Source organism: Microdochium trichocladiopsis (assembly GCF_020744255.1).
Source record: "Microdochium trichocladiopsis strain MPI-CAGE-CH-0230 chromosome Unknown B0I36scaffold_2, whole genome shotgun sequence".
NCBI lineage: Eukaryota > Fungi > Ascomycota > Sordariomycetes > Xylariales > Microdochiaceae > Microdochium > Microdochium trichocladiopsis.
In genome coordinates, this window is record NW_025763545.1 from 1,817,574 (window position 1) to 1,834,101 (window position 16,528).

Consider the following 16,528-nt stretch of genomic DNA (forward strand, 5'->3'; position numbering starts at 1 on the left):
AAGATCACAAACCTAAGCTCTTCATAACAAGATGTTTACATAATAACATCCGACTCTGCTGCCCTGTCGTCGAGCTGTGATATTGGCCCGTGCCTGCTCAATTGCTGCCATTGGACAGTGCATTGGTGGAAGCCATATCCCCAGCTGCCCTCTAGGGATAGCGTAGCTCCCAGGTCTAGTCCATGGCTTGTCTCTCTAACTCGACCTCAACGTGACCCATCACATCTGACAAGACACCAGCTCCAGGTCTACCCTCGCAACCAAGCCATCTTGCTCGTTCCCAAACCGCACTCGTGTTCCATAGCCGCTTCAGGCGTGGTCGTTGATCCTTTGATCGCGCGACGGGTCGGCCCACGCAGCTGGTGACTATCATGCGTTCCAGCCTAAAGTCCCCCCAAGAAGCACTTCAAAGCCTCCAAACCCGATAAGATGAGGCTGCCACAGTCGTTCTAGCATATGCCCACGACTCTGTTCATCATGCTTGGCTTGGCCCTTAAAGAAGAACAAGGCAACGGTTGCCTTGATGTCCAGCCCCTCATCCTCGGCTCCAGCAGCACCCGGCGTATGCCAACTCGACATTGGTCTCGAGCTCTTGCAGGCTAATTACTCTACAACACAATCCCGGTCTCAGCCGAGGGCCGCCGACCAAAGCAAGGAACGCTGGCACGGGCTCTGACTCGGGGTCTGAGGCGCCTGCATGACGGGGCGTGTCAGACTCGATCGGAGCATGACATCAAGATGGGTTGCAGCAGGTCCAACAAGACGGCAATCAGGCTGCCATCAGGTTTGCCGTGTGATGCAGGCAAGGATTTCGCCATTGGTCTGGACAAGACGCTACTGTAGTGCACAAGGCGGCCAGCAATGGTGCGGCACAGCACAGGCACGGGATGTCCCGCGATTCGTATATTGGCAACAATGCTACCATTGCCCGATGGTCACCCATACCAGCAGCATATCTCGGTGGGCGAGCCTCGCAAGGAAATGCTTCCAGGGCTCCAATATTCATGCTGATCAATGGCAGGACACGGTTTGTAGAGCAAGGAGGGTTCAAGAGTGCCCGCTTCTTCCTGTGGCCTTGGTGCGTTTGTCGGAACCCTACGCCGGTTCGTGCTTACCTACGTCAAGCATCGTCAGATCGGTGAAGGCCACTCCACACATGCTGCCTGGCATGGAGCCGCAACTAGGCAAATGCACCGTGCATGGACCATGACAATGTAGCACGGACTAGTGAGCCCCCCCCCCTCTTCATCCTTGTCGAACTTCGGACGCAAGTCCGAAGTTTACAGCCTTGCCGTCCGTCCTGCTCCCTGACTCTCGGCGCTGGTCCCGCGTTTGTGCAGCCTTGAATCTGCATAGCACCTTGACGGCCGCTATCTGGCAATTTCGATTTGTGCTTGGCACCAGCGAAAGACGGCATGACTCGCAACTACAGGTTTCTTGGGATGTAGTGAATTGTAGGGTTTTGGGGGGGAGTGTCTTGGCATTGAGCATGCGCTGATCGCTCGTCCTCGGGAATGCTAAGGATAATATACTGCTGAGAAGTGCTACGTGGTCCAAGCATAACAAGCGATTCCTCAAATGCAGCAAGGTCAATAATGTCTTCATCACAATTACCAAGGTAGACACCCTCATAAGATTATCTTCGTAACCCGGTGTCCTTTCCAGTCGTGCAGAAAAGAGCAGGCATATTATATTAGCAACCCTTGTCGCATTCAAAACAAGCATTATAGGTTGCTTTCCTATTTCCGACTGGTGGGTTTGGGGTCCTTGGATTTGACCAGTCCTTGACGAGATACTTGGCGACGGGCGTACGTATGTCAGGCAGATGTTATCAGTGTTTCTCCTGCTCCCAGGAATTTTCTGAAGTCAATAAATGAGCATGCATCCAGTTTGCCCAAGGTTCATAAGCCACCCAGGAAGAACTGTCCAATATTATGGCATTGGGCACGAGCATTCTCAACTCGGGGAACCTGGAAACACTTTACAAAAAGTGGGACCCGGACTTGGGGTGCATCAGTTGACCGCTGTCACCACACTCGTTGAGGGAATGGAGTCCGCAGTACAGACCCCCGACAACAAAATTGGTACAAGAGATACCAAGGTGTGTGCTGTGTTCCTGCCCAATAGTCAACGTCGATGCAAGTTGAGCTCGTGGTTGCGCTTCTTGAACAATAATGCACACTTACTACGGTGCCTGAGGGTCAGAATGGGTGCCTACATGCTTAGGCATAGGACGAAAATCAGCTCCTATGTATTACATGCTGGTCATTCTCATGAGGAGTGGAAGCGAAACTGGTACAAGTGGTGCTTAGAGTATGGACATAAGCACTTTCCCACAAAAGATGTGCATTTCTTACCAGTTTACGAGCTTCCCCAACGGTTTTCGAATTTTATACGTCCCACGAATTTTTGTGGCGTTCACGGTTGCTGCCCTACCCTAATGTGGGCAGGCAGCCATGCAGGAAAGCATGTGTAAAGCTATGCGCGTTCTGTCAGCGCGTTCACATGTGATGTCATCGGGCGAGGGCCACGAAGTCTTGTTTGTGGCGCTTTATACTGCAAATGGGCGTGGCAGAAGGGCAGTTTTCAGGTCGGGCTTCTTGCTTGCATGCTCAACGTGTTGACCAGTATGGGTAGGCCTCCACGGTGCCCTGATGCCGGCAGGGCATACTGTTTTCTGTTGGGCATCGTTGTCTTATATCCGCAGCGCAGACGTTGGCATCACGTTGAAGATGTGCGATTATACACGACACCTATCCCGGCGGGAGAACCGGGAGCTGTTACGCCTGCGGGACCTGCCCAAGCGTAGGGCGTCCTGCATGCGATGTCGCTGTTGTTCCTAGGATATTTTTCCAGATCCACCCAGGTAGAGCCACTGACGTTGTACGACATAGAGCAAGATATTTCACTCTGACGCGAGGTTAATAAGCGCAAACTACGCCGATGTGGTTCCTGTGACACAGGGCTCGCTTCCAAATCGCATGCCATGGCTAGCGCCTCATCGCAAGTCCGCGGTGCCGAAATCAGATGTCCATCGGATGTTCTTGATGGCGTCTTGGATGATTTGTGCCTCGAAAGAGTGCCGTGCAGCTGAGACAGCCGTAGCGAGGCCCGGAAACGTATCTCTGTGGAAAATGTGTCGGCGGCAGCGCAATACTGCACGCGGAAACAATGCACCGTCATGGCTCGCAACGGGCATCGATTGGAGCTCAAAACGAGGCCGACGGGTCCCAGACACTGATCACATCCCGAGGTTTGGTTGGGCCCCAGAGCTTGAATCCGCGGCCGTGTGGCGGACCGTCATCCAAATGGCTTCGCCAACCCTCCATGACAGGTGGCAAATGCTCGAGAAATGTAGGCCAATCAACCAGAGTTTTCCGTCTCATTTCGCCGCTGCTGACTGTTGCCTGCTCTGAGACTCCTGCCGTGGATTACTGAGTGGATGTGCCATGTATATGGATCTTGGTCGACTTGTTACATTTGCCTCGTTTGTGGCCAGCAAGTGGAAGGGCGACAAGCAGACTGGATGACGGCGTGGGCCAGCTCGCCTTGCCCAGGGCGCTTCGCTGACGCTGGCGGATAGGAGACTGAATCTGGGGAATCCAGGCTTGACCAGGTCAGCTGCTCAAGGACGACAGGCTCAGCTGCTCCTCGAGGATGCCCGATGGTGGTCAGACATCGGATGCCTAAGAGAACAGAAGCGCGTGCGCTTCAGGAGTGGCACTTGATCAATATTGAGCATCGATGCAGTGAGTGCACACCGTCAACACCACGCTGAAGCTGATTGCTCAGTAGCAGGGGCCCTGTCACAAGCTCATTTCGATCTTGAGCCAACTGATACCTACTGGTTGCTTCTCGATATGTGGAGTAGTGATTGCTATGGCTCGATATGTAACCAAGCTGATATGAGTACGCTATGCGACCGGCCGCTGTTGGCAGTATCAAAGAGGCGAGAAGTGGAGAATGTCGTTATTGTTGTCGGGACAGAGCCGATTCGTAGCGAACCACGTCCAGACAAGGCTGTCTTCTGTCGAGGGAGAGTTTGCAGCGATAGCCTTGTGCGAGGCTTTGGGAAGGACGAACGAGGATGCGACCCTCCCAGGGTGTGAAGTGCGAAGACATCGGGATTCTTGATGCTTATGGTCAAGATATGGATGAGGCTTGGGGTCCGAGTCGCTGTGGAGATGCAGAGCTGCCTGCACAGCGATGGCCCAATGTCTCAGCGTGCATTCACTGGCCGGCTATAAAAAGTCGAAGCTGAAGACCCGTCGTCAGCCGGTGATCGTACACCAGGCCGAGATGGTCCGCACGCGTAGGTGGTTTGCCTCTTTGCCTCTGTGCTTCTCGGCTGCCTGGTTCGTGCTACTCCAGGCCAACGATGTTGGAAACATGATGAAATCGTGACTTTGATGTTGTTGCAGATGAGCAGGGAGCAGATGCCTTCTCGCCAGCCGACCTCAAGGCTGTGTGGCTCCCCGAGATCGGGCGTCTTCCGACTTCGGTGAGAGAGCCCGCCACAGACCATCTCGGTTAGGTCCTGCATTGAAGGCTACTCAGTCAGGTATTCCTTGGGCAAAGATGCCAGGGCGCAGGATATGAACAAAGTCGTGCGGCTGGGGACAACAAGCACGTATTTTGCGCCTCCAGGGCTGTCCCTGAGCTGGCCCACGCAATGTCCATCCCTGTAGCAATAGCCCCGGGGAGCTCGACTGCCTGCGGGTACGTACCTGCTTTTGGTGGTGCGCGCACCATCAGCCAACAGAGGCAGGCACGCACTGACTTGGGTTTCTGCAGGCCCTGTTGGCGATATCTACCTAGGTGATTGTCACCTTTAAAATAGCGCCTGAGCCCGCCTCCGACTGACATGCCTACTCCCTCCGTATGACGTCCTGCGTCGATGCTACACCTCTGCGAGCGAGAAGCCAAAGACTGAAAGTGAGTCCAATCCAGCCGCCTGGCGCGTGCCGGTCTGCACTGCTTTACTATCGCCCGCCGAGGGAGAGAGAGGGGAGGCTTCTGTTCTGCGCCGCTGTGGACACCCCACCTTCATGACGGGACCATTTGCCGCCTCCCCAGCTTGACTCCCCAGGCCTGCCTGCCTCGCCTCTCCGCGCCTCCAAGCTGACGTCTTGCCTCAGATTCAACCGCTCCGGCATTCACTCAGTCTCGCGCGAGCCTGCACCTGCTAGCCCGCCCTGTCGCGTGTTTGGAAGCTGCGCCATATGCAGGAGCAGACGCCCAGCCGGCCCAAGTTTAGATGGTGGTTCGAGGTTTCGTCGTTTGATACTGCCACTGTCCAGATCCTGCGCACACGGCATCCGTGCTACTCGAGTCCCTGAGCCCGAGGCAGTCTACTGCCCGCAAAAGCGTGCAGATTTCTCCTTCTTATTCTTCGTCATAAATCATGTCCAAGGGCAAGGGCATCGACAACTCGTACACGAGCTTCCTAAGGCGATCTGCAAAGATCAGCTGTCCTCTGGGCGGCTGTGGCAAGGACGTGGATGCTGTCGAGAACACCATCAGGGAGCACATCAAATCAGCCCATTCGGATATGCTGAGCACGCGCGACCTTGCGGTCTTGGTCTCCGAGTTTCGCAGGTAAGTGTGGTGTCGAGCTCCCCGGCATGTGGCACTATTTCCCGCGCGTCATGCCCATGCTCTCCTGTGCCTGCGGCTTTTTGAAGACTCTAGGCCACGGCAAGCGACCTGCTCAACGTCTCACGTTCCCACGCTGACTTGGGACGGCAGACCGCAAAGCAAGAAGCCAAGTGCGCCGAGCTCTCCGCAGTCCGGCATCCCATCGTTGGTTCCAGAGGTGGACAAGGACGAGTCGCCCTCCAAGGGAGACGCATCGCCTTTGAACCCCAACAAGAGGATCAAGAGCCCGAACTCTTCCGCCAGAGCTCGAGGCCGCAGCTCCAGCCCACAACGGCGATCGAGGGCACAGTTCAACGCCAAGATCGACCATGACCCCGACTTTAAAAGGTCGACAACGAGCGGTGGCTCCTTGTGGACACCGCAAAAGGGTGGCTCGTCGCAGAAGCCCACCAGGCCGCGGGTTGCCGAGCCGTTGCCTGCGGCTGTCGAGGAGCCCTTCAAACAGCTCGAGACTCGCCCAATCAGTCAAGATCAGCTTGTTGCAGAGGTGAAGGGCATCTACGCCGGGCTGGTCATGGTCGAGTCAAAATGCATAGAGGTTGATAATGCACAGTCCTCACAGAATGATGCAAAGTTGAACAACGAACAATGGCAAGCCCTGATAGCTCTTCATCGGACACTGCTCCATGAGCATCATGACTTCTTTTTGGCCAGCCAGCATCCAGCGGCAAGCCCGGCTCTGAAGCGACTTGCCACCAAATATGCCATGCCCGCGCGTATGTGGCGCCATGGCATTCATTCATTCCTCGAACTTCTCCGGCATCGTCTGCCAGCCTCGCTCGAACACATGCTCACATTCATCTACTTGGCTTACTCAATGATGGCTCTCCTGTACGAGACCGTTCCTGCATTCGAGGACACGTGGATCGAATGCCTGGGCGATCTCTCTCGCTACAGGATGGCGATAGAAGACGATGACATTCGTGATCGGGAGATCTGGACATCAGTCTCCCGCCACTGGTACTCCAGAGCAAGCGACAAGGCACCTCCGACCGGTCGCTTGTACCATCACTTGGCCATCCTGGCCAGACCAAACGCCCTGCAGCAACTCTTTTACTACACAAAATCACTTTGCGTGCCAGCACCTTTCCTTTCGGCGCGCGAGTCTATCCTTACGTTATTCGATCCGCTGCTCAAGAGACCAAGCAAGGCTCTCAAGCTCGCGTCGATCGAAGCCGAGTACGTCAAGTGTCATGGGATCTTGTTTACTGGACAATCTCGGGACGAGCTCGAGTCTTCAACGAATCGTTTCCTTGCTGCGCTGGACAACCACATCACCAAAATCGGCAGGCGCTGGATGGAGTTTGGCTATTACACGGCTGTGGCCAACAGCTGTGCCATCATGGGCTACGGGAAGGAGGACAATTTCATTGCGAAAGCTTTTCAGCAAAAGGCTGAACCCGCCGAAGCACAAAATCTCAAACAGGAAGCCACGCCTCATGACACTGCATCGGACCCAGACGTGCAGGATGCTCTACGATTGGCAAATGGAACGGCAGGCGTTGTTCTGAAGCGGCGTGGGGACGACAGCGTCTTTCCGTTCTTCCACGTGTCCTTGGCGTTTCTCTATCATGCGGCTCAGTACAACAACGTTGTTGGCACGGTCGGAAGATCGTTCCCTTGGGAACTGGTCTGTGAGCTGCTCAATTCGATGCTTCTCTCATACCGCACCCACGAGCGCCTCCAGAGCAAGGAGTTTCCTTTGCCTGCCGGCAGGGCGACTCCACGCCCCCTTCCCGAAGATTTCGCCATGAAGGGGCTGACGTGGACAACCAACTATTACCCAGATGACTTCTTCTCGGATGACAAGATCGACGATGATGAGAAGTATTTTGAAGTCGCTTCGATGACTGATGAGAGACGTGAGCGGATCTTGTGGTTAGCAGCTCGTCTCGCGGAAGGCCAACATTGGCTTGCCGTCAACGAGTCGTTCACCACGTTCAGTCTTCTTGACGCCACCATTAACGACGCAGGGCACTCGTCGACAGTACCTTGCGACGTAGTCATGACGGATGCCGATAAGCCTTTGTGATTGGCACGCCAGTCATCTGTGTCCGCCCGTTGCCCTGATGTTGTCATCAATGGTCAGAGCAGGTTGGCATCACTTTGCAGAACGCGGAATGGCATCACGAGGGTTCTTCCCCCACCGTGGACGCGATAGATATACCCAAGAGTATAACCACGGACAAAGTGACCATGACCGTTTGAGTATAGCGAACAGAACAGCCGACTATTCATCAATGGGTCACATGACCAACCAACAAAGCAGCCTTTGCATACGGCCCGCTCGGTGATTCTCGGCAGGGACATTCTGCAAGCCATTTCACCAAGAAAGTGCCAATAGCGCAGGTTGATTGGTCCTGCCGCAAGGCTACGGGCTCCGTCCTCGCGCCAAATCAGAAGGAGGCAAGGCTTCAACCGGGTATGGTACCCGCAAGGGTTCGGCACCATTGTCCAGCCACAATCCGATTTAGGAAGCCTTCCCCAAGAGTTGCGGCTCGACGCGACAAAAGTGACAAGGCGACCTTGCAGGCACTGGTGTGGGCTATCATGGGGGCGGGTTGGAGACAGTCAGACGACCGGCTCGACCAGGCAAGCTGGTCATTCATTGTACATGTTCAAGTGTTTGTCACAGTTATACCTGAGGGATTTTGGGGTAGGGTAGTCTGAGGCGCCGCTTCTTTGCCTTATTTTCAGAGGACAAGAAGAAGCGTGCACACCCTCGAAAACGGTACCTTGCCATCATAATGTCTAATTCGCAGGCTCGCAATAGACAAAGTCAGTTCGCGCAGGCTTCCTGGTGCGCACCATTCGGTCGAGTTTGCTACTGCGGCAGCATGCGCCGCAAGGCGATCCGAGGGTGACACAAGATGCAACATGGCCGACAACCGGTGAACGCATCTTGACATATTCACGTGGCCGATGCCAGTCTCGGCGGGTTACCACACACCGAGGCAGAAGAATGACGGGCATGCACCAGCAGGGACATTATATCGGCGGGCGGGCGCTTGCCAGGGTGTTGCGGTCAGCCTTGTTGCCCGAACCAGAATCTGACACGACCGACAGCTAGGTAACCGAGAATTTTCGCTGACAGTGCTGACAAGTAAGACGGAGACCTCCTTTTCCCCTTGGGGTATTGTCCCTTGCGCACGCGTGTCCCGGAAACCAATCTAATTTCGTTTGCCCCAAGGAATGAGGCGGCCGAGGCAGCGAGGCTGAGCCTCTTGAAGGCCAAGGTTTGCACGGGGCGGGGTGGATTGTTGCCTCGTTATTACTTGACTGGAAGCAGAGGCTCGGAAAAAATGCCAGAGCGCCGCTTCCTCCGGAACTGGGGGGGTCCTTGCACATGGTGTGTGTTCTCGAAAATCCTGTTGCCTGCTCGGACTTGGAGGAAGAGTGTGTCTCCCTGTACGTACCCGCTTGGCCACGTGCGAGAACAGAAACCAGATGGACAATCAGAAGGGAGAGGAATTTGTTGTGCTTTCTTGCACTATTTTTGGGGGGATGTCATCGGAGCTGCACGTCTCGCTGGCGCCAGCAATGCATTTCTAATGATGAAGCCTCAAGCTTTTGTGCAAGTTACTGTACTACCATAGTAGGTAGCCTGAGATGTAATGTAGTTGGGGGGAGGATGGGGGCCGCTTTGTTGCAAATCGTTGAGGGGGAAAAGAAGTGGAACTTTGTTCAACCCCTCTTGACCTGCAGAACATGTCTGCTCTCTGCCGTGCCGCACTGCATTACAGTTTCTTGGTCTGGCGGCGGTTACGGGACTCGATGCTACTCTGTACTGTAGAAGCTTGCCCAAGTAGAAGAAAGAACAAAAGTAAGAAAAATGGAACGGACAAGGAACGGGAGCGGGACATCACGGGCGTCCTTGGCGGCACACGCAACATGCAGCTGCACGGCTTCTCCCTCTCCCTCTCCCACTCTCTGACACACACTCGAGAAAATTGACCACACGGATCGCATCCCACGTGCCTGGAACCAGCCGGTCAAAAGCGCGGGCGCGGGCGCGGGCGGGTAGGCTGCTGGCTGCCCCCCCCGGCGGGCCAGGGTGTGACCCCTTGCTTAGCGCGGTTGCCTCGTCTGGCAGCCTTGTCTTGGAGTGTGTGGTGGCCGGGGAAGCCGCCCGCTTTGCTTTCTGGCAGAGTCCCCTAGAGCTAACGTTAGCAGGCAGGAGAACCGGGCAGGCAGGACGCGAGGTGGGCGGCTGGGCTGGGTCATGATGGTGTCATTTTTCCGAGCTGGCATTTTCTCCTTTGAACAGGCTGCGAAGCTGCTCATCTGGGATGCACGAGGCTTCATTTCTTCAAAGCAGGAAAAGGGGGGGTCGGATGATGAAGAAGGGGGGAGGGGGGACTGACCTCACCTGTCTCTGTCTGGTTTGCCCACCGACCATCGATACGCCCCAGTTGCTTGTGTGTAGCGGCTGGCTGCGACTGTCTTGGAGAGGGGGCGGGATACCATGTCCAAGCATGCTTGTTCACAATAATAATGTGGGTGCTCAGTACTATGGTATGTCCAGCACCGCAGTGCAGCATGCAGCATGCAGAATGCAGAATGCAGTAGGCCGGCCACGGCGGGCTGGCGGCGTCGTCACCGCTCGTCCTTTGGCGCGCTTCTTGTCTACTATGTAGATATGCTGCATGTTGTTCGTGCAGGGGGGGGGGGGGGTCGTATCTGCCTCACACCACCACAAGTTTGTAGTGGTTGGCAACCACCAAGCACCCATGATGCAGAGGCTGTCGCAAAGAGGAACAAGGCACAATGTTGTCACATGTTGCGCGACACATCTGTCTCAAGGCGGCCTATCGCCCCGTCCACCACACCCGCAGCCTTGCGTCAACGCGGCAGAGAGAAACCTGCTGCGATGATGGCTCTGGTCCAAGGCAGAGACGACGCCTGGCATCTGACGATATTAAACTGCGACAACCTGGATGCATCCTGCCCGATTACTCCGCCAAAGGGCATGCGAGTCATTAAGGCGACCAGATCATGTATCACATACTTTTGGTTGCCTCCTGTAGGATCCCATCTCGCGGACCGACGTGTACGCCTATTACGTGTTCAACCGATGCATTACTTCCTTGTTTCTCAATGCCTTCCCCACGAGAACCTCTGCGTTCCCACAAGGGAAGAAGATTGATTGGAGAGGGGCGTCGGAAGAGACACCTTGTCTGTTGCTGTCGAATCCGGAGCACCGACTGGCCTGACTGCATTGGACTTGTGCTGCTGTGGTTGAAGAGTATACGTGTGTGTATATGTCGAGCATGCGACACCACCACATGCCAAGTCCCACGGATGCGATTGTCTCGAACAATGGAGGTATATTTTCACGTATTGCTCTTATTCTCACCTTCAATGCACACTTGGGTGAACACGGTGCCCGTCCGTGACACCCCATGGCAATACGTGCTCTGCAACAACTGGCAGCTGGACGATACATTGCTGTGCGACCGACAGCTGCGAGGTATTCCCACGCAGCAGCCGGTGCGAAGACGTGTGTCGATGTTGTCATGGCTCTGGCGGGCAAGGACTCGACGTCCAACATTCAGGTTCCCCGGCGATCATGGATCGTTGGTTGGACCACGTGTAGTGTGGATAGAGTTCCGGATAACCTATTTTCGTTCCGCCCAGGGAACACCAAAAAGCACGGCATGCTGCATTACTATATGCAGAAATCTCCTGCGACCCCGGGCCGCAGTCAAACCGCAACCGATGCTGTGCGCCGTCATCCGCGCAGATGCGTACCACGGCAACGATCGGTCGGGATGGCGGGAAATACAGCCTCATCTGCTGGAAGCCGGCGGGGAGACATGCTGCTAGCCGTCCGGTCTTGGCTACCGCACTGCATTCGCCGAGTGGCCCGGTGTCGGTATGCAGCTGCCCGCGAGGCGTGGCCGGGTGGCGTCATGTGTTGTCCTCCAGAAAACCATTTTATCATTGGCGATTCTGCAATGCTTCCTTTTGCTGTACGTGGGCGGCTAAACTTGGGATTAACTGGTGACAGGACCGGGGACCAACCCTTGTGTGTGTATAGTTTTCTGAGCCTATGCTGTTTCCTTCGGGCATGGTTACCGACAGTTCCGTTCATCTTTAAGGGATTTACTATTGTGGCAACCAAAACAAGTAACAGCATATAAATGAAGACCATGGTTAGGTTGTGATAGATGAACGCCTGTCCCTTGATAATTTGTAAAGGACCGCTAGTTCGTCTCAACTGCTTTGTTCCACGTAGCCCAAATGCTTTATGTATCGGGTGCTTGAATTTTTGTCTGCTGTGCTCGGCTGAAACCGATGTGCACCGTCCGATGGAATATCTGAGAGCCCTTCACAGAAAAGCTTTCACACAGTGGTCTTCAGGCAAAGGACATCCTGGACCTCGGCAGACTGGAAACACCTTGGCCAGACGCTCACTATACGGTTGAGATCACTGTAGGTCAGAAACATACATTTTGTGCAGGACTGGTAGAGACAAGGGACTCTTGCCCCTAGCTCTCAAATCAATAACGATCTTGGATGATGTCAGTCGCTGAATCTCGATATCCGAGCCTGTATCGTGTCTATCTTGTATCATGTCTCGGAACCGTTGCCTCGGTGAAGGCTAGGCCCTCTCGCGTGAAAATGAGTGTCTCCCTCTCCCCCTTCAACCTGAGTTCGAGCCATCTCGTCCTCACCATATCCGCAGCACATTTGTGAATCCGACGAGACCGAGGGACTATGCAAATTTAAGCTCAAAACAGACATGCTCAGCCCGGGAAGCCACGTGGCGGCGTCGCATTCCGGCTGCGGCACACACCCCTTGCCACCAGGGCCGGTCGTGACGATCGGTCCCGAGGACCCGGGCCTCTGGGGCCAGATGTGGACCAGGCCCCCTGCATCAGACACCAGTTTCCAGCTCCGAGGCCTCTGGTGCCTTAGTTTGCGATGATTCTTGAGCGTCCCGGTCCTGAGAAATATCGGAAGACTTCTATTGTGTGGTTGTAGGATTTTGTGTGTGAAGCCATGGCCCATTGAGGGTCTTGATGTGAACTCTGCCAGGATGCTTGCAACACGACTTGAAAGACCATGACGACGAACTCACTAGTATTTATTGGACTTCGAGAGGACCTGCGGAGAGAAGATGATCCCGTCTCAGACAGCTACTTGCGGTAAAAAGAAAATAGAGGCCGTGGCGACTGGCTGACAGAGTGCGCTCATAGACATTGTGCAATGATTACCCAGAGCGGGAGACCGCCGAAAATGCTTCCCAACACTCAGTCACTGTCTCGATATCAACAGCGATGTTTGTGTTGCGCAATGGAGAGAAATACGCGGCCTGAGAAGTGGAATGCTAGCTTCATTGTAATTCCTCATCCCAACCATCGACAACGTACGCAACGCTTTTGCAAGTAAACTTCTGCTGTTATATTTTGTCTTTGATCTCGTCTACTAAAACCCTAAAGTACACTCTTTGAGCAAAATTAGTACTTTTGTCTAGAGCTGGCCCCCGCCCGAGCTGGGATTCTCTCTTGCAACTCGATGAGGCCTCATTTGTAAGAATTCGCTCGGTGTTATCTGGCTTTCCTCGTCTCGCCTGCTTCATCGAGGTCCGCAGCGTGATACGATCTGCGTTGCTCCCAAGGTCTTAGCCCTCCAACCAAAGTGAACCAGGGGGAAAGCTGTTTACTCACGCGGCAAATCAATTGGCCCTACACGAACGACAAGTGACTTCACAAGCAGGATCCAGTGACGGAGGAGTCAGGGGAGCCCCTAGGCGAGGCATTCTGGCTGTTTATCGAAGCCGGCCATACAAGTTACTGCCGCCAACCTCTTAGATGGCGACACGTTTGGTCTGGGTACAGCCCACCGAATAGCAAGAACGAAGCAGCTGCGAATATCCCAACATAATCGAGGATTCATTACAGGAATCCAGGCTCGCCTGGGCACGCCATCGATTCAGCGAGGACTAAGCCGTGACGTCAAGTCGTCATGGCAGGGCTCCTGTTGTCTCACAAGGACAGACTTTGCTTGGCCCGACGTACCATTTCGCGGACTTTGACTGCAGCGAGAAAGTGAAATGCACAGGCGTCAGTCAACTTGTAGACGCCAATTATGAACCCCAGCTTATACTGGGCCTAGATCCGCGGGACCAGGTAGACAAGGATCCTAAGCTTGCGGATGTAAGCTAGGAGGTGGTCGAATTCATACTTCATTGGGATATTACAATTAACTGGGATTTATCGGCTCCTGGCAATATCAGGCCAGACGTTGCGGGCAGGCAGGATGAAGTGACGAGACCTTAGTGACGGGAAGTCATGCGTGAGCGTTTGCATCAATCAAAACTACACCTCGCCTATCTGTAACCTTGGAAATGACTTGATGTGATTAGATTTCTGGACATGGGGATTCTGACTAGCATTGGATTCTATCTAAACTTGTTTCGGATTTGATATTGTTTCCGTATCGAGAACTTCAACGTAATGAGGCTCGGAGATTGGACATCGACACTGGCCGATGCAGTAACCCACCACCTTGTAAGCGGGTTGGCTCGTCCGGGCCATTATGCCTAGTATTTTGTATTGCTAGCGACGAGAACATATCGTCCGTACAACCACTACCTGAGCTATGAGCCAAGAGCACATCAATTTCACACAGGAGCCCGAAGTCAAACGCATGCCGGATGGGATGGCATGGGTCAACAGTCTGTCTTTCGGGACTGGCACATACATGTGAAACAACTCAGGGAACAGTTCTCCAGGCATGTTGACACACGAGTCTCTTGGTGATTTCGAACCAAGGACTGAGAAGTTCGCTTCGCGGTTGAACTCTGAACAAACCTGAAAACAGCGCTGCCAGTCAAAGTATGCTCTGACTGGGCAAGTGCTGGGAAGGGGTTCTGCCGCCACAAATTAACACAACAGCGATCGATAAATGGACGCGACGTTGACTGTGTCGAGAGAATATCCGCTCTGTCGAGCCGTTGAGTAGTTCCCATTTTTGTGCCCGTGACAGCTAAGACCAGCAGCGATCCTGTCCGGGTCGGAGACACAAGGCCATCATTTCGGTCCCTCTCTGCAGCAAAGGCACCCAAGAGCCATAGCGCCGACACACGATTTGCAGGCTTTCTTGGGCTGAACAGTGGAACCGTGACTACATCCCTTTCTTAAGTATCCACCTCATGGAGACCCCCATCTGGAAAAGGACATCATGTGGAAACAAACGGATTTTAGACCGTATGCTGCGTACTCCTTGTTCACCCCCGTTACAAGTCGCGAAATCTCTCGAGGGAAAGTCAGATTAGTCGTCAGAGAACGAGCAAACCGCGCTCACGATTGCAAATCTGTCAAACCAGCAGCAGCCGGAGAGAACGTACGGCTGTTGGCTGTCAAGATCACCCCAGCCGCTGCAAGAACCCGCGCCCCCAAGATCTGTGTCACCACCACCACCCACCCGCCCACGCCCCCTACCATTTCCCGCCGCACTAGAAGCTTCGGCACAGCCGGCTGTCTGCCCACGTCCCATTCTACAGCGGTCGTTGCGAAACTTCCTCTAGGGGAATGCAATGTATGACATGCAGGCCGGATCAGGCTCTACACCGCTGCCGCCGTGCCGGGCTGTAGTGACGACAGGTAAACGAGGCAAGAAGGAATGTTTCTGTGTTTGGCCAGCCGGTTAAGCTGTGAGAGAAGGAGGGCTTCACGGGACCACGGCAAGCATCCATGGTGACACAACCACGACTGGCAGCAAGGGGGGGTTCGAGTGAACCAACAGGTAAGGTGACGCCCGCCAGGCATGCAGGTTGCGTGACATGTTGGTTGGCGGCCCCCTCATCCCTGCTGCTCGAACGCAACCATCACACATAACGCCATCGCTGCACGCCACAGCGCTTGGCTTGGACATTAGATGGGGCTCGGATCACGAGCAGGATGTTCTACCAGATTTACGAGAAGTGAGAGTGGCATTCGCTGCTCGCGGAGCCCGGGGACAGGCATCGGCGTCTGGAACTGTTGTTAGTGTGCAGAGCTGAAAGAGGTTGATGGGCCTCGATCAAAGCCAGTCCAGACAGCACCGGCGTTCTCCGTCTGCCTCGAAACGGATGGGATGAACACGAAGATCAAAGACGCAGCCTGATGAACTCTGCAGGATCAACCAAGCCCCTGTCCTGGTCTTGCATGAAGAAGATGGGCTCCATGTGCAGCTCGTGTCAGCCATGGCCATTCTGGCGTGAATGCCCCGAAGGTCGTTCCGAAGCTTCATCACTCCAGCGCGTCACATTTCTCGGGCGTGGAAATGGAAAGGCAGAGAACGGAGAGACCATCACCATCTCTGGGTAGGACTGCGACTGTCCAGCTGGCCGCCTAGGTTGGAGGTCACTGTTCCAGGCTGTGGTCATCAAGCCCTCCACTTGGGGTCCAGGACCGGTCACCGAACTACTTTGGCGCGGACGGTCGAGCCTAATGAAAGGTCACTGATGTGCATAACAACGTGGCCGATCTTGACCCCCGATGTGACAGCAATGCGGCTTGGCCATGCTGTCATGTTGCCGAGCAAGATCGACCTCGAACGATCTCCTGGTTACTGACAACCCCAACCCTCAGCCTGGGGCATTCCAAGCACATCACAGGGTCATCAAGAAAGCTGGGTCCAAAGCAGGCCCTGCTTCTCGCACCACAAGGTCGCACCGCCCGTCGCCCCAAGTCAGCCCTGTTGGCAGCTGTCCAATCCTAACCTGAGCCCAGCAGACCGGTCGAAACATTGAGACATCACCATGTCGCAACGGGGATAGTTTGGCGGCCCAACCAAGTCGCGACAGCCTTGTTCAATCCACAAGAATGAGAACTTACTGACTCAAAAAGTTAGCAGTAGCTTGCTCCGGCAGTTCTCGAGC

At 54.6% G+C, this 16,528-nt stretch overlaps 5 protein-coding genes across 5 annotated transcripts; 3 read left to right on the plus strand and 2 right to left on the minus strand.

Annotated features, from left to right (window-relative positions):
- Positions 1-1,645: 1,645 nt before the first annotated feature.
- Positions 1,646-2,599, plus strand: B0I36DRAFT_68736 (uncharacterized protein). The gene has a single exon (XM_046163212.1). It carries the CDS (start codon positions 1,874-1,876, stop codon positions 2,474-2,476), a length of 603 nt encoding a protein of 200 aa, XP_046016741.1. The 5' UTR covers positions 1,646-1,873; the 3' UTR covers positions 2,477-2,599.
- B0I36DRAFT_68694 (uncharacterized protein) lies at positions 2,599-3,521 on the minus strand. The gene has a single exon (XM_046163211.1). The coding sequence runs from the start codon at positions 3,181-3,183 to the stop codon at positions 2,722-2,724; it is 462 nt and encodes a 153-aa protein (XP_046016742.1). The 5' UTR covers positions 3,184-3,521; the 3' UTR covers positions 2,599-2,721.
- Positions 3,522-6,094: 2,573 nt separating this feature from the next.
- On the plus strand, positions 6,095-7,690 carry B0I36DRAFT_237003 (uncharacterized protein; the record flags this gene model as incomplete). Its single annotated transcript, XM_046149510.1, has 1 exon — positions 6,095-7,690. A coding segment is annotated over one exon (1,596 nt), but the record flags the coding sequence as incomplete, so codon positions are not given.
- A 2,676-nt stretch (positions 7,691-10,366) lies between these two features.
- B0I36DRAFT_314462 (uncharacterized protein) lies at positions 10,367-11,457 on the minus strand. Its single transcript, XM_046152766.1, has one exon. It carries the CDS (start codon positions 11,207-11,209, stop codon positions 10,718-10,720), a length of 492 nt encoding a protein of 163 aa, XP_046016744.1. The 5' UTR covers positions 11,210-11,457; the 3' UTR covers positions 10,367-10,717.
- Positions 11,458-14,606: 3,149 nt separating this feature from the next.
- B0I36DRAFT_403145 (uncharacterized protein) lies at positions 14,607-16,222 on the plus strand (the record flags this gene model as incomplete). The annotated part of the gene is given in 4 exon segments (XM_046161748.1): positions 14,607-15,204; positions 15,218-15,269; positions 15,694-15,970; positions 16,003-16,222. The coding sequence occupies 4 exon segments, from the start codon at positions 14,848-14,850 to the stop codon at positions 16,220-16,222; spliced, it is 906 nt and encodes a 301-aa protein (XP_046016745.1). The 5' UTR covers positions 14,607-14,847.
- Positions 16,223-16,528: the final 306 nt, after the last annotated feature.

Bases quoted from the DNA above. Each gene is read 5' to 3' on its own strand.
- B0I36DRAFT_68694 (XM_046163211.1), bottom strand. From the start codon at position 3,183: ATGACGGTGCATTGTTTCCGCGTGCAGTATTGCGCTGCCGCCGACACA.
- B0I36DRAFT_68736 (XM_046163212.1), top strand. From the start codon at position 1,874: ATGAGCATGCATCCAGTTTGCCCAAGGTTCATAAGCCACCCAGGAAGA.
- B0I36DRAFT_314462 (XM_046152766.1), bottom strand. From the start codon at position 11,209: ATGTTGGACGTCGAGTCCTTGCCCGCCAGAGCCATGACAACATCGACA.